This window comes from Eptesicus fuscus, chromosome 16 (assembly GCF_027574615.1).
Source record: "Eptesicus fuscus isolate TK198812 chromosome 16, DD_ASM_mEF_20220401, whole genome shotgun sequence".
NCBI classification, from domain to species: Eukaryota; Metazoa; Chordata; class Mammalia; order Chiroptera; family Vespertilionidae; genus Eptesicus; species Eptesicus fuscus.
The window spans coordinates 15,486,703-15,500,071 of record NC_072488.1 but is presented as its reverse complement, the minus strand read 5'-3'; the positions used below and the strand labels follow the sequence as shown (position 1 = coordinate 15,500,071).

General features: G+C 38.1%; 1 protein-coding gene and 1 non-coding gene across 3 annotated transcripts in view; both read right to left on the bottom strand.

The window, feature by feature from the left end:
• The window catches only part of BIRC6 (baculoviral IAP repeat containing 6), a 188,101-nt gene that overhangs the window by 62,301 nt on the left and 112,431 nt on the right, over window positions 1–13,369 (bottom strand). For both annotated transcript variants that reach the window (XM_054728248.1, XM_054728250.1), the window contains exons 40-45: window positions 12,405–12,521; window positions 10,013–10,167; window positions 9,095–9,221; window positions 6,047–6,157; window positions 3,382–3,515; window positions 1,199–1,326 (exon numbers count right to left, since the gene is read on the bottom strand). In XM_054728248.1, the coding sequence (XP_054584223.1) occupies window positions 1,199–1,326; window positions 3,382–3,515; window positions 6,047–6,157; window positions 9,095–9,221; window positions 10,013–10,167; window positions 12,405–12,521 (772 nt within the window). The remainder of the gene's footprint in view (window positions 1–1,198; window positions 1,327–3,381; window positions 3,516–6,046; window positions 6,158–9,094; window positions 9,222–10,012; window positions 10,168–12,404; window positions 12,522–13,369) is intronic.
• Window positions 10,588–10,725, bottom strand: LOC114230335 (small nucleolar RNA SNORA52). The gene has a single exon (XR_003616245.2). It is a non-coding gene; the product is annotated as a small nucleolar RNA SNORA52 (small nucleolar RNA).

Genomic DNA, 13,369 nt, shown 5'->3' with positions numbered 1-13,369 from the left:
CAATGCCTAAAGGGTATGAGTTTATCTAAAGCAAAAAACTATAGGAATATATTTTTGTGTTTACAGCATAAGAAAACATGTGACAGGAGAAAAGCCAGGATAAAGGAACTGAAAATATATTGTTGTAAAGTTCTGACATATGAGTGAGAAATTGGAAATACACTGTAATAATTATATGTTAAGGTAGACTATGATTTAATTACATTAAATGTAATTACTGATATAGTGGACTAAGATTTATCACTTTGCTATTTTTCTATTTAGTCTTTGTTCCTTTTTAAAAATAATTTTCTGCATACTTTTTGGATTAAGTTGATGGATTTCATTTGTTTCCACTATTGGTTTATTATTTATTAACTAGAAGCCTGTTGCACGAAGTTTTGTGCAAAAGACCTTCCTTCACCTGGCTGTTCGCACCAGTTTTCCGCCAGCACCAGTTTTCCTCTGGCCATCCGCTGATCAGAGCACCTCCCGCCAGCGCGATCAGCCACCCCGAGTTCCGCCACCGGCACCTTCCACCGGCCCCATGGGTCCTCCCGCAGCGCCGGCCGTTGGGGCCGGCAGGAGGAATGGGGGGCGGGGACTCATAAGTCCAGTCGGCCACCCCGAGTCCCGCCCCCAGCCTCCCAACGGTCCAATCATGGGCGTAGCGGAGTGATGGTAATTTGCATATTACCATTTTATTAGGTAGGATAAATAAATTTGATTATAGTGCCTGCCCTCAATTTATGATATACATCTTTTTTTTTTTTCATCATAATCTACCTTAACTTACTAGTACATATACCTGGGGACCTGGCACTTGCAACTATCCTCTGAAGTGACAGCAGTCTTGTAGAACTCAGCAGTTAAAACTGTGAATTTGATGATAACTTTGGGTAGTGTCAGTATAGTACTGAATGGTAGGATATCAATTGATGTCAGGTAAAAAAAAATGGTACTGGAAAGACACCATGTATTTAGTGTCAAAAAAACAACAAATCCTCAAACACCATTTGCTGTTTTCCACCATGTGGAGAGAAGGAAATGTTCTCCTTGCTCAGAACAAAAGCTTACTCTCTAACCACTGAGAAAAACTGGCCAGCCCCTTCCTCCTTAATCTTAATATCCTATGTTTATCTTCTCCCAGATAGACGCCTCAAAAAAATGGAGTAATATATGTTACACATCAGAAATATATGTATACACTGAAATATACCTTTCTGTTGAAAGTATATGAATTAGCTTGAGTAAAAATTCACTGAATATCTGAGGACATGTTGAAGAAAGATGCACTTGTAATCGGGTCAGAAATTCTTGCATAGCTTGTGTAGCCGTTGGCCCAACCTGAAAAGAAATGAAATGTCATTGAAAACTGCTTACTGATACCAATTAAGAAATTATTCATTTAAAAAGCCTCCAAGTGTTAAATCAAATACTATACTGTTATAACTTTCATTTTAAGAACAAAAATATTATCAGTAATAGCAGGAAACTGATTCATTTTTAGATATTCATAAATAAGAAATTTCAGATTCAGAATTTAAGCTCCAAGAAGGTAAGACTTATTCTTGGTAACTATTTATATTACTAGCACCTAGAACAGTACCTAGCCTAGCACATAGCTAAGAATTAAAAGATATCACTATAGCCTTAGCCTGACTGACTCAGTGGATAGAGTGTCGACCCACAGACGAAAGGGTCCCGAGTTCAATTCCAGTCAAAGATACATTCCTCAGTTGCAGGCTTGATCCCTGGTCCTGGTCAGGGTGGGGAGGCAATCAATTGATGTGTCTCTATAACATCAATGTTTCTCTCTGTGTGTCTCTCCCTCCACCTTCCACTCCCTCAAAAAAAAAAAAAAAAAAAAATCAATGGAAAAATATCCTAGGGCAGTGGTCGGCAAACTGCAGCTCACGAGCCGCGGTTTGCCACTCTGTTGACTCATGAGTTTGCTGACCACTGGGATAGTGGCTTCATCACAACAACAGCAGCCTGTAATTATTGGAATCGAGAGTCTAGGTCAGTGGTCGGCAAACTCATTAGTCAACAGAGCAGCGGCAAATCGCGGCTCGCAAGCCGCATGTGGCTCGCGAGCCGCAGTTTTCCGACCACTGTCCTAGGGTAAAGATTAACAACAAAAGATAAAAAAGATAATACTGCAAGATAATCTTGAATAACTTTCATTAAAAAGATGCTATGAATACTACATATATTTTTCTATAAAAAGAAATATAATAAAGTATAAATATTTTTATAGTTACAATATAGCAAGAAATTAGAATGACATAAAAGAAATCTGTTGCAAGACTAAAAATGTTTATAAGTTTTGGTACATCTTACTTTTTTGTTAAATAAAATAGCAAATATTAAAAAATAAGTAAATTACATGAATTGTCAATTCTTATAGGAGTCATTACAAATGACACATAAATTTTAAAAGCTTTAATTCCAAAATTTTTGAAACGCTTCCCTGACTTTCAGGTATTTATTCAGAATATTGCTTAAATGATACAAAATCAATGCCAAAAATCCAACAGAAAACACTATCCCCTATAATTCAGTTTCAATATAGCTATTACTCCTACATAATGAAGGGCTAATATTCAAATAGACCGAACCATGGCACAACCAGAAAAACCCCAAACCAGTCGTTAGACATGCGCTGACCACCAGGGGGCGTGTGCGGAACTTGGCGGGCGTTGGCCGTGGCAGGATGGTGAAGCAGATGAGCAGGGGTGCCAGACCAAGGCGGGAGCTGGTCACTGTCATCAGGGCAAGCCTCTGGTGGTTACTGAAAATTCTTTGTTCCTGTGCATCGTGGTCCTGCCCGGCGCTCACACCTGCTGCTGGCACTGGCCCCGCTCGCACCCGCAGCTGGTGCCACAGCCACCACTCACACCCACTGCTGGTCCTGATCGCCCCAGAGGGCTTCACCACCTCCCCCTGTTCCTGAGGGGCAATCGAGGCAGCAGCCGCCACTCGCACCCGCTGATGGCACTGGCCCCACTCGCTCCCGCTGCTGGCACGGCCCCAATTGCTCCACGCTGTCAGTGGGTGCAAGCGGAGCTGGCACCATCAGCAGTGGGAGCGGGACTGCCATCAGATAGGGAACCAAGGTCTGCAGTGGGAGGGGCTGCACAGGAGCACAGAGGATGGTCCAAGACCAGCTCCTATGCCTACCACAGACTCGCGGCCCACAGTTCTTTTTTCAGGGTGCATGAATTCGTGCACTGAGCCCCTACTATTAATAATTCAAAACATTTTATTACACTGATACATCAAAGGCTACCATTTAATACTCTGGCTATCACCTTGTTACATATTTAGGTAAAGTTTTTCTTTACAAACATTTTAATTTTATAGTATGGGCCTATCACTGCTTTTCAAAATTCATATTACCTGTGGACTGTGTTGATTTGTTCCATGTGGACTGGTTCCAGAAAGAAATTTCACTAAAACATGAATCAGATTTGGATCAGAAACCAACAGATGGGCAGTACTGTCCTGATTACCAATGGCTGTGCTGGATCCAGCTATAAAACATTAAGAAACAATAAAAATGTAATATCTAGTATTTTTTAGTTTTAAGGAAAACTAACATATTCCTGGCTGTTACAGGTTATTAAATGGATCTGAATTAACTGAGTTGGACTCATTCTTTATTTTCATCTACGACAAATCTCCTGCCTCTCTCCTACTTCAATTGTGAAAAATACCCTGTTCTATGTACAATTAACTGGAAAAGACATAACTAAGTGCTTAATGTACTTTCAGTGAACCTATCTCTCTTCCAGAAATAGAATCTACTTTTCAGGTAAATTTTAATCCAGCTTTTTAAACTAAAATTGAGGGGAAAACTATTAATTTTTAATGTCGGTTATTTCAAGATTGTATACTGTTAACTGATACTCAGGCAACACAACAGTTTTCTGAACTGAAGAAAATATCCATTACGTTAAATCTATCTTCAGCATCATATAATAATGCTTTTGATTCCATATTTGGAAAATATATTCCAAATTAGAAAATGGAATTTTCATGCTAAGCAACGACTTAAATCTTTATCAATGTCACAGAGCTTTCTATTTACAAAATTAAGTCCAAACAGAATGGGAAAGACATCCACACTCCTTTTGTCATAACATACAAATAAAATAAAGATTTCTTTTTATCTTTATTGTTAAAAGTATTACATAAGTCCCTTGGAATAAAGATTTCAATTCACAAATGGGTAGTCCATGCCCTCTAATACAAACATTGATCCCTACCTAACAACTACCTTAAGAATGCCAAATAAAAACCTAGAATTAAACATGAAAAACAATAAGCACTACAGAAGATCATATATAGTATTTTCATGATTTGAGAGAAACAAAAGCCACAAAAAGTAGTAAAAATTCCTTTCTGAGAAATGTTCAGAAATTATTTTACTATCTTAACTAAAATGGTAAAAAAAAAAAAAAGGGGGGGGAGTGGGGTGAAAAGATAAAAACTTAATAGGGCATTGGAATCTGAGGAAAATTATGTTCAGTTAACATAGGTTTTGGATGTAAAAAAACAAAAACTGAAGAATCTAGTTACATATGTTAATGAGGATTACAATGAATAAATCATTTTTAAATACAAAGGTACTTTTATAGAATAATAAAACACAGATAAGTATTAAATATTTGATTTTCTACTCTAAAAGTAATCCATTTTATTTTAATAACTATTACGTTTTAGAAGGTAAAAATAGAATTTGAATTTATAATGGTACATATAGGAGAATATATTACCAACATAGTGTTGACACAAGTTGATACAATACATATCAACAAATATATATACTATCTAATAATAGAGTGATATGCAAATTAAGCATCACTCCGTGACAAAATGGCGGCCCCCATACCCACAAGATGGCGGCGCCCAGTCCCCTCAGCCCCACTGCTGGAGTGTCTGGCCTGTCCCACCAGCAAACAGAGCACGGAGAGCAGGGCATGGTTGCTTCCTTAGTGCTGCGGCGATAGGGAAGACGCCAGGCCCTGCACACACGGAGCCGGCGGAGGAGCAGGGTCTGTCGCTAGGGTGATCGGGAAGACGCCAGGCCCTGCGCACAAGGAGCCTGCGGAGGAGCAAGGCATGGTGTCTTCCCGATGGTCACCGCAGCGATTGGGAAGACGCCAGGCCCTGCACACACGGAGCCGGTGGAGGAGCAGGGCCTGTCGCAGTGGTGATCAGGAAGACGCCAGGCCCTGCGCACACGGAGCCGGTGGAGGAGCAGGGCATGGCATCTTCCCAATGGTCGCCGAGGCGATCGGGAAGACTCCAGTGCCAGCAGAGCAGGGCATGGTGGCTTCCTGATTTCAGCAGCCGGGAAGCCGCCAGGCCCTGCAAAGCCGGGCATGGCGGCTTCCTTAGTGGGGTAGTGGCAGGGAAGTCCCCAGACATGGCAGACAGAGCGCAGACAGCAGGGCTTGGGGGCTTCCTTAGTGGGCAGTGGCGGTGGGAACACCCCCAGGCCCCGCAGACAGAGCCTGGACAAGAGGGCATGGGGGCTTCCTTAGTGTGTCCGTGTCTGGGAAGCCCCCAGGCCCGGCAGACAGAGCACACTGCAGGGCATTGGGGCTTCCTTCACATGGCACATGGCGGCAGCAGGCAGAGAGCAGACAGCAGGGCATGGGGGCTTCATCTCCATGGCTGCAGGGAAACCTCCAGGCCCCACAGAGAGCAGAGAACCATGGGGAGTGGGCCTAAGCCATCAATAGGATATCCTCTGAGAGCTCCTGGATTGTAGAGGGTGCAGGTTGGGCTGAGGGACCCCCGTGCACGAATTTCGTGCACCAGGCCTCGTGTGTGTGTGTATGTGTGTGTGTGTGTGTGTGTGTGTGTGTGTAGTGAGAGAGAGAGAGAGAGAGAGAGCAACAAATTCAGAAGATACATATTCAAATAAATTCAATAATTGTCATAACTATATCAATTCTTAGAAAAAGTTTTTTTTAAAGACTCTGATAGCAAGAATATTGTATATGTCAGAGATTTAAATTAATGAATAGGCTTAAAAGAATAAATTTTTACTTACAATTAAGCTGCATGTTCGTCATGATTGTTAGACTATGAAGCACAAGGCACCATGTCCGGAGCAAGGTATTTGGATACCAGGCTAACACTGTGAGGAAGCTAGTTATTGATGCTATGCAGAGAAAAGAAAAGGGAAAATTTCTACTCAGGAAAAGCAAATGTTTACTCAGAATTAAAAACAAACAGAAAGAATTCAAAAATATTTATTTAAATCAACTCACTATCTAACATCCCCATACAAATGAAAGAGTTCCCCATTAAAAAGAACAAAAGCATTAAGCATCAATAACATTTTATGGCTAAGTGTAAAGCTCAGCCCATGACATATAAATTATTATCATTATAAATTTATTGTTTTTTCCAAACTACAGGCATTTCTACTGAAAACAGAATTTGTGTTTTACTAAAAATCATCACGTTCTACAAAACCCAAAATTAAAAATAACAAGGCTTATTAGAAAAAAAGGGCCCTGACCAGTTTGGCTCAGTAGATAGAGCGTCGGCCTGCGGACTCAAGGGTCCCAGGTTCAATTCTGGTCAAGGGCATGTACCTTGGTTGCGGGCACCCAGTAGGGGGTGTGTAAGAGGCAACTGATTGATATTTCTCTCTCATCGATGCTTCTAACTCTCTCTCCTTCTCCCTTCCTCTCTGCAAAAAAATGGAAGGAAGGGAGGGAGGGAGGGAGGGAGGAAGGGAGGGAGGGAGGAGGGAGGGAGGGAGGGAGGGCAAAATCAATGTAACTTCCCAACAAAGCACAAAGTAAAACCATAGTAAGGTTGCTTAAAAGGCCCAAATAAGAAGCACCTGTACCAGCTAGAGAAGCTAAACAGTTATTGAAAATACACAAACATAATAGAGTGCAGAGAGTATGCTCTTAAAACACCCTGTAAAAATGGATCATTCCAGACCTCAGGAAGGAAATACAGAGTCTGGGCACCTATTATACTGAAAGTTCACAGAAAATGAATCGTTTCTTTTTTTTTTTTTTTAATTACACCCTTCTCCCCCAAAAAAATTACTAAAAAAAAAAAGTCTCTTACTGGCCACAACTGGCACAATATCACCATCAATAAGAATTATAATTGTTACTTTCACAATATAGAATTTTAAAATTTTTAACGTAATTTTTTTAAAAATTAAGTATGTATAACCTTTTCTGTAAAAAAAATTAGAATTGTAAAAGCATAAAAAATATGTTTAAGTTCATAACTCATACAGATACTTATTAAAGAAACTTATAGCTTACGAATATTGACTATTTGTGAACCAGGTCATTTTTAAAACTAATTCTATAAAAGAAAAAAATTTCCAGCACTTTTCCTGCCTTTTTTAATACAATCTATAACATCAAAATGTGACATAACAGCATATAAAAGGAAGTTTCTCTTTATGGGAGTATTTCAGCTAATAGAGAAAGAAGAAATAATAGACTTATACTATCTTCATTTTGAAATATCTAGTGAATTATTAATGACTCTAAGCTTAAACATCAATACTTGTTAAAAAGACAGACAACCTATAAAATGCCTTCAAAACCTCAAATCAGATCAAGCTTCAATTTACTACAAATTATAATAACTACCAATTTATAGGAAATACAGAGGATATAGTGGATATACAATCACAAAGAAACAGGACCCAGGAATCTTGGGAAACATACAACCATATTTCTTTGACAAATGACTTTATATAAGGGGATAAAAAAGATACAGAGGAAACCTATTGAGATTAAAAGGAAAAAACATAATTAACTACAATGTATAGGCCTTATATAGATCCAAATTAAAATTTTTTAAAAACTATAAAAATTGAGACAATTGTCAGTTTGAATACTAACCAGATTGCCTGATGATAGTAAGGAATCATTACTTTTCTATCTACTCTTTTTAAATATTTTTCATAATAACAAAATTTAAAAGAAACGAGAGAAAAATTTATAATAATAATTACTAATGCAAGGAAAAGATGTAAGCTGAATAAAGTCAGGCTGGTCTTGCTGAAACAACGCAAACATATGTGGGACCATGACCCAGTGTGGCTGTCAGTAAGACTGCAAGACAGGTCGTATGAGAGCCATGCAAAATACAGGATACCCCTCCACAGGGAGAAAACACCAGAAATAGATCATTTTCGCTTTTCTTAAAATATAACTAAAATAAATTCTTATAACCAGATCTAAAGGCTAGTTCTATTCCTGTTTTTTTTAATATATTTTATTGATTTTTTACAGAGAGGAAGAGAGAGGGATAGAGAGCTAGAAACATCGATGAGAGAGAAACATCGATCAGCTGCCTCTTGCACACCCCCTACTGGGGATGTGCCCGCAACCAAGGTACATGCCCTCGACCGGAATCGAACCCGGGACCCTTCAGTCCGCAGGCTGACGCTCTATCCACTGAGCCAAACCGGTTTCGGCTAGTTCTATTCCTGTTTAAGATATTATTCTGGTTTCCACATTCTTGCATATATGTCAAGAAAAAAATGAACACAACTTCTATGTCAAATTAATATCCTTCTCCAACTTACCAATTCCCCTAAAAGCAAATTAAGATACTACTTTACGGGAATCCAATATAAAGATTCATGGAATATTATCACTTTCAGGTGCACACAGGCATAAAATAATACAGATAAGAGAATAAAAAAGTCTTCTGTTCTTTCCTATTTATTAAGTCAGTGTATAAAAATATTTTTCTTTTGCCGAAACCGGTTTGGCTCAGTGGATAGAGCGTCGGCCTGCGGACTCAAGGGTCCCGGGTTCAATTCCGGTCGAGGGCATGTACCTTGGTTGCGGGCACATCCCAGTAGGGGGTGTGCAAGAGGCAACTGATGGATGTTTCTCTCTCATCGATGTTTCTAACTCTCTATCCCTCTCTCTTCCTCTCTGTAAAAAAATCAATAATAAAAATATATTAAAATATATATTTTTTTCTTTCACTAAAACATTATAACCCTTATGACAAAGTTTAAGTATATATTAGCCTAATCACTACCTTTTTAGTTTATTATTTATGCTATGAGAATAATTTTCCTAATAATAAATATTACCTTGGTTTAATGAAATGACAGGTATTCTATTAGCATTATATAAAAAAATTTCTGCTCCATTCTCTTTGTTTCCAGATGAACTAGAATTCAGGCTCAATGTGAGCCACAATTGGAGAAGTGATTCCAACTGAAAAAGAATAAAAATTGACAGAAAAAAGTATGTTATATTATGAAATACTTTTTAAACAAATTCTTCTGTATGACTCCCTATGATTAAGTCTAAATAATTTTTCCATTAAATACTTTGGTTACTTCAATTTAGTTGACAAGCAATCTTAAAATTCTTGATGAATCAAAACTTAAGTGAATTAAAATATATAATGTACCTAATATAAATTTATAATTTAGCTAATAAAAATGCTTTTCTAACTTGAGTTGATTCAAGTGTTTAAATACAAATGTATTTAAACTATAATATTTACAGTTGACCATTGAATAGCACAAGTTTGAACTGCACAGAACTACTTACATGCAGACTTTTTCAATAAATATGTAAATGTATTTTCTCTTCCTTAAGATTTTCTTAATAACACTTTCTTTTCTCTAGCTTATTTTATTGTAAGAATACAATTGACTGTTATCAGTAAGGCTTCTGGTCAACATAAGGCAATTAGTAGTTTAAATTGGGGAAGTCTAAAGTTAAATGTGATTTTCAGTTGTGGGGGAGTTCAGAGCTGTTAACCACTCTTTGTTTTTCAAGCGTCAACTGTAGTGGGATCTAATCAAGTAGAATCATAAAAATTATATTTAACCTATTACTGAAGAGCTGTGATTATCAAAGCATCTCCAATATTTTTCCAGCTAAGCATAATAAAGAAATCATCCCTGTAAGGTTGAGAATGCTCTCCCCAGTCATTTTCATCTTATATCAGGCTGTTAATAATGTCTAAAAATGCATCATTTCTCCTGAAGTCATACCTGAACATGATGGACTTGAAGCATGGAAAAAAGTTTGTTGAAACAAACATTTAACATTGGGACAGATGATAACTGTATAATAAGTTGGTTGGATTGGTTCGCTGCTTGTAAACCCCCTAGAAGTGAATCATCTGTTCCAGTGGGAGACTGTGATACTGAAAATTAAACACAATTATGATTTTATACACAAATCAGGAGAACTGCTAACTAGCTATTACTATGTATAGGTAAGTGAAGGTCGTGGTTTGTTGTTGATTTTTTTTTTAATTTAAAACTGTATTCTTTAAAATGATTCATTATTATATGAAAACTTGTTTTAATCACATTACTTGAAAGTCAAAAAGGACAATCAACAGAGAAACTCCCAAATCATAGGATTTGTCCACCAAAGGAAAGGAACTTCTTTTCACTTTACTCTCTAGCAATTTTTATTTTAAAAAATTTCCTAATTAATAACAGGAAAAGAAAAGGGAAAGAAAGAAGAATCTTGACTAATTCTTAAGAAGGTAGTTTTAGAATAATCTAGACTATAGTCTATTGACTGTTTTTTTCTTTCTTTCTTCCACCCCACCCCCAAGTATCTAGAAGTTCCCCTGGCATGAGCCCACTGGAGCTGTGCTCTCTTCTCCAGGTGAGGTTTCTAGAATCTAGCTCTGGTCCACAAGCGAAACCTGGCAGGCCACAAGCTCACCAGCAGGGATTAGGATGGATAATCTAGGCAATTGATTCTTAACCCTGAAGCATCCAAAAATCCTGATCCCAAGCCACACATCAAACTAATTAAATAAATATAATTCATGAGGAGCGAGAAATATAGGGACTCTTAAGAGCAGTACTTCATATATTTAGAAAGTTATTATATTAAAAGGGAGGGGGAAAACAAAGGGGAGGACACAGTTCTGCACATGACAATAATCAAAAGACAACTGAGAAGTTGATACAAATTACAAAAGGAACTTGTAATATTTTTGCGTGTTTTTTAAATGGCTAACAAAGAAAAGCTCTATTTTGGGCAGTATTGAGCTGTGGTGATGGAAAGGCTGACCCAACAAAAGGGATCCCCATTATTACCTAGGAGACAATGTACAACAACATTAGAATACCAATACTAAGATTACAGAACATCATCTTCTCTTTTTTTCTGTATCTCTTAAGAAGTAAATGAAGTTTTGCAATAAAAGAATTTAACTTAACACAGAAAGAAAACCCAGCTTTTATTAAAATGAACTGTGAACTAACTCCCTTTGATTAAAGGAACATGATGCTCTCCCTAGGTCAGTGATGGGCAACCTTTTGAGCTTGGTGTGTCGAACTTCGCCAAAAAACTGAGCATAACTCGGGTAGTGTGTCACTTTGAGGAAAAAACTAACTCCAAGACTCTAGTCGCAAAAGTTTCATCCTCAGGAGCAGCAAATGTTTCATCCTCGGCATGCGGCCGCGTGTCATCAGAAATGGCTACGCGTGTCAGTGCTGACACGCGTGTCATAGGTTCGCCATCACTGCCCTAGGTTCTAACTGCTATAACCAGCCCATTGTAACCATGTCACAGCGGAGGTAAAGTGATTCGTAGGCCTACATGGGTGGGAACCATGATATTCTTCTCAGTACTTCTCCTTGATCTTTGCCTTTGAGAGACAGGCTGCTATCTAAAATGTACTCACCTGAGAGGAGCAGATCTACCCAAGTCTATCACTTTACATCAAGGGTCAGCAAACCATGACCTGACAGCCAAATCTGACAGGCCACCTGATTCTGTAACAGCCATGCCCATTCATTTTCATATTGTTATTGTCAATGGCTGCTTTACTGCCAAAAAGTCAGAGTTGTGTATTTACAATACCCACTATACGGCTCAGAAATCCTAAAATATTAAACGTCTGGTCCCTTATTATAAAAATTTGCCTTCCTTTGCTATAGATAATTAGGTAGTAAATCCTTTCAATTCTGCAGTTCAATTAGGCCCATTTGACTATCATCCTTACCTAGGTCTTCCATCCTAGTCTTTAAGGATTATAAAGATGTTGCTAATACAAAAGTCACTTTTATTAATGATTTAGATATAATGCAATAAACTCACACAGCTAGCTAACAGCCTTCCCTAGGAATTTACTTAACCTCACAAGACAATAACAAAAACATGACTCAGGTTTCTGAGTTGAATTTAAGAGCATTACATGGAGATATTTTGTTCCCCTCCACCCTCCCAACTTGTTAATCCTTTGTCTTATTTCTCAACTTGCTACTAATTTAGCAAGAGAGGTGCTTTATATTTAGCCCATTCAGACTCACATCAGACATAAAATTTAAAAATCTGTCCTTGCTGGCTACACCTGAAAATAATCAGCAGATTAATCATTTTTGCAATACCCTAAGAACGATGATTTTTACTTACATGTAGGAGATGTATTTGTTAATGCCTGCAAAATGGAATCTGCTTCCAAGGTAGACATCATTTTCAACATCAGTTCTGCTTGCTGTTCAAGTCCAACTTCTAGACGAGCATCTAGGGCTAAAGAAAAGCAATGAAAAGATGTTTTTAAAAAGAGAATTTGGTAACACTCATGTCCTACTTCCTACAATAAAATGTTGACATCCAAACACAAAACTGGGTAGGATATCTCTCCTCAGGTAAGAAAAACTGGGCATGGAGTTATCATAGCCATAGCATGTAATAATACCTGTACAAAGAAGTCCAGTGATGGGAAGGTGAATAAGCAGAAAGAGGTGGATCAAATAAGTGAAGTAATAATAATGAAATGAATACATTAAGGATACTGAGAACCAGGTTCCTCACTGTCAGAAAAAAGATACAACTATGAAAATGGGACTACTAAAATGAAGCCTATGAAGTTGGGTTAGTTAGATTAAGTGTTGTATCAATGTGAACTCATGGCATTCTAGATAGCACAGAAATGAATATAGATGCAAATGTGTATAGACACACATACACACTCTCCCCTACATTGGTCCACCAAGAGGCCATGGCCATCAAAAGAGCAATAAGTAGCCCAGCCAATATAGCTCAGCAGTTGAGCATCAACCTATGATTCCAGTTCAGGGCACATGCCTGGGTTGCAGGCTCGAGCCCCAGTAGGGGGTCTATCTATCAATCAAACTTTGGTTTTTAAATCACAATTTCTCCTCTAAAAGATTTTGAAATGGCTTTACCTTATTAAAATGTCTGATTCTCAATCTGGGGAAGGGAAAGTAAATAATCAGCCTTGGCATCTTGCTGCGCCAGAAAACAAGGAAGTGCTCAAAGAAAAATGATAACATGGCAAAAATAAAAGAGACCGGCTTGGAAAAGATCCCACTGGTCAAATCTGGAACTATTTGAACATCAAAATAAATAATGAT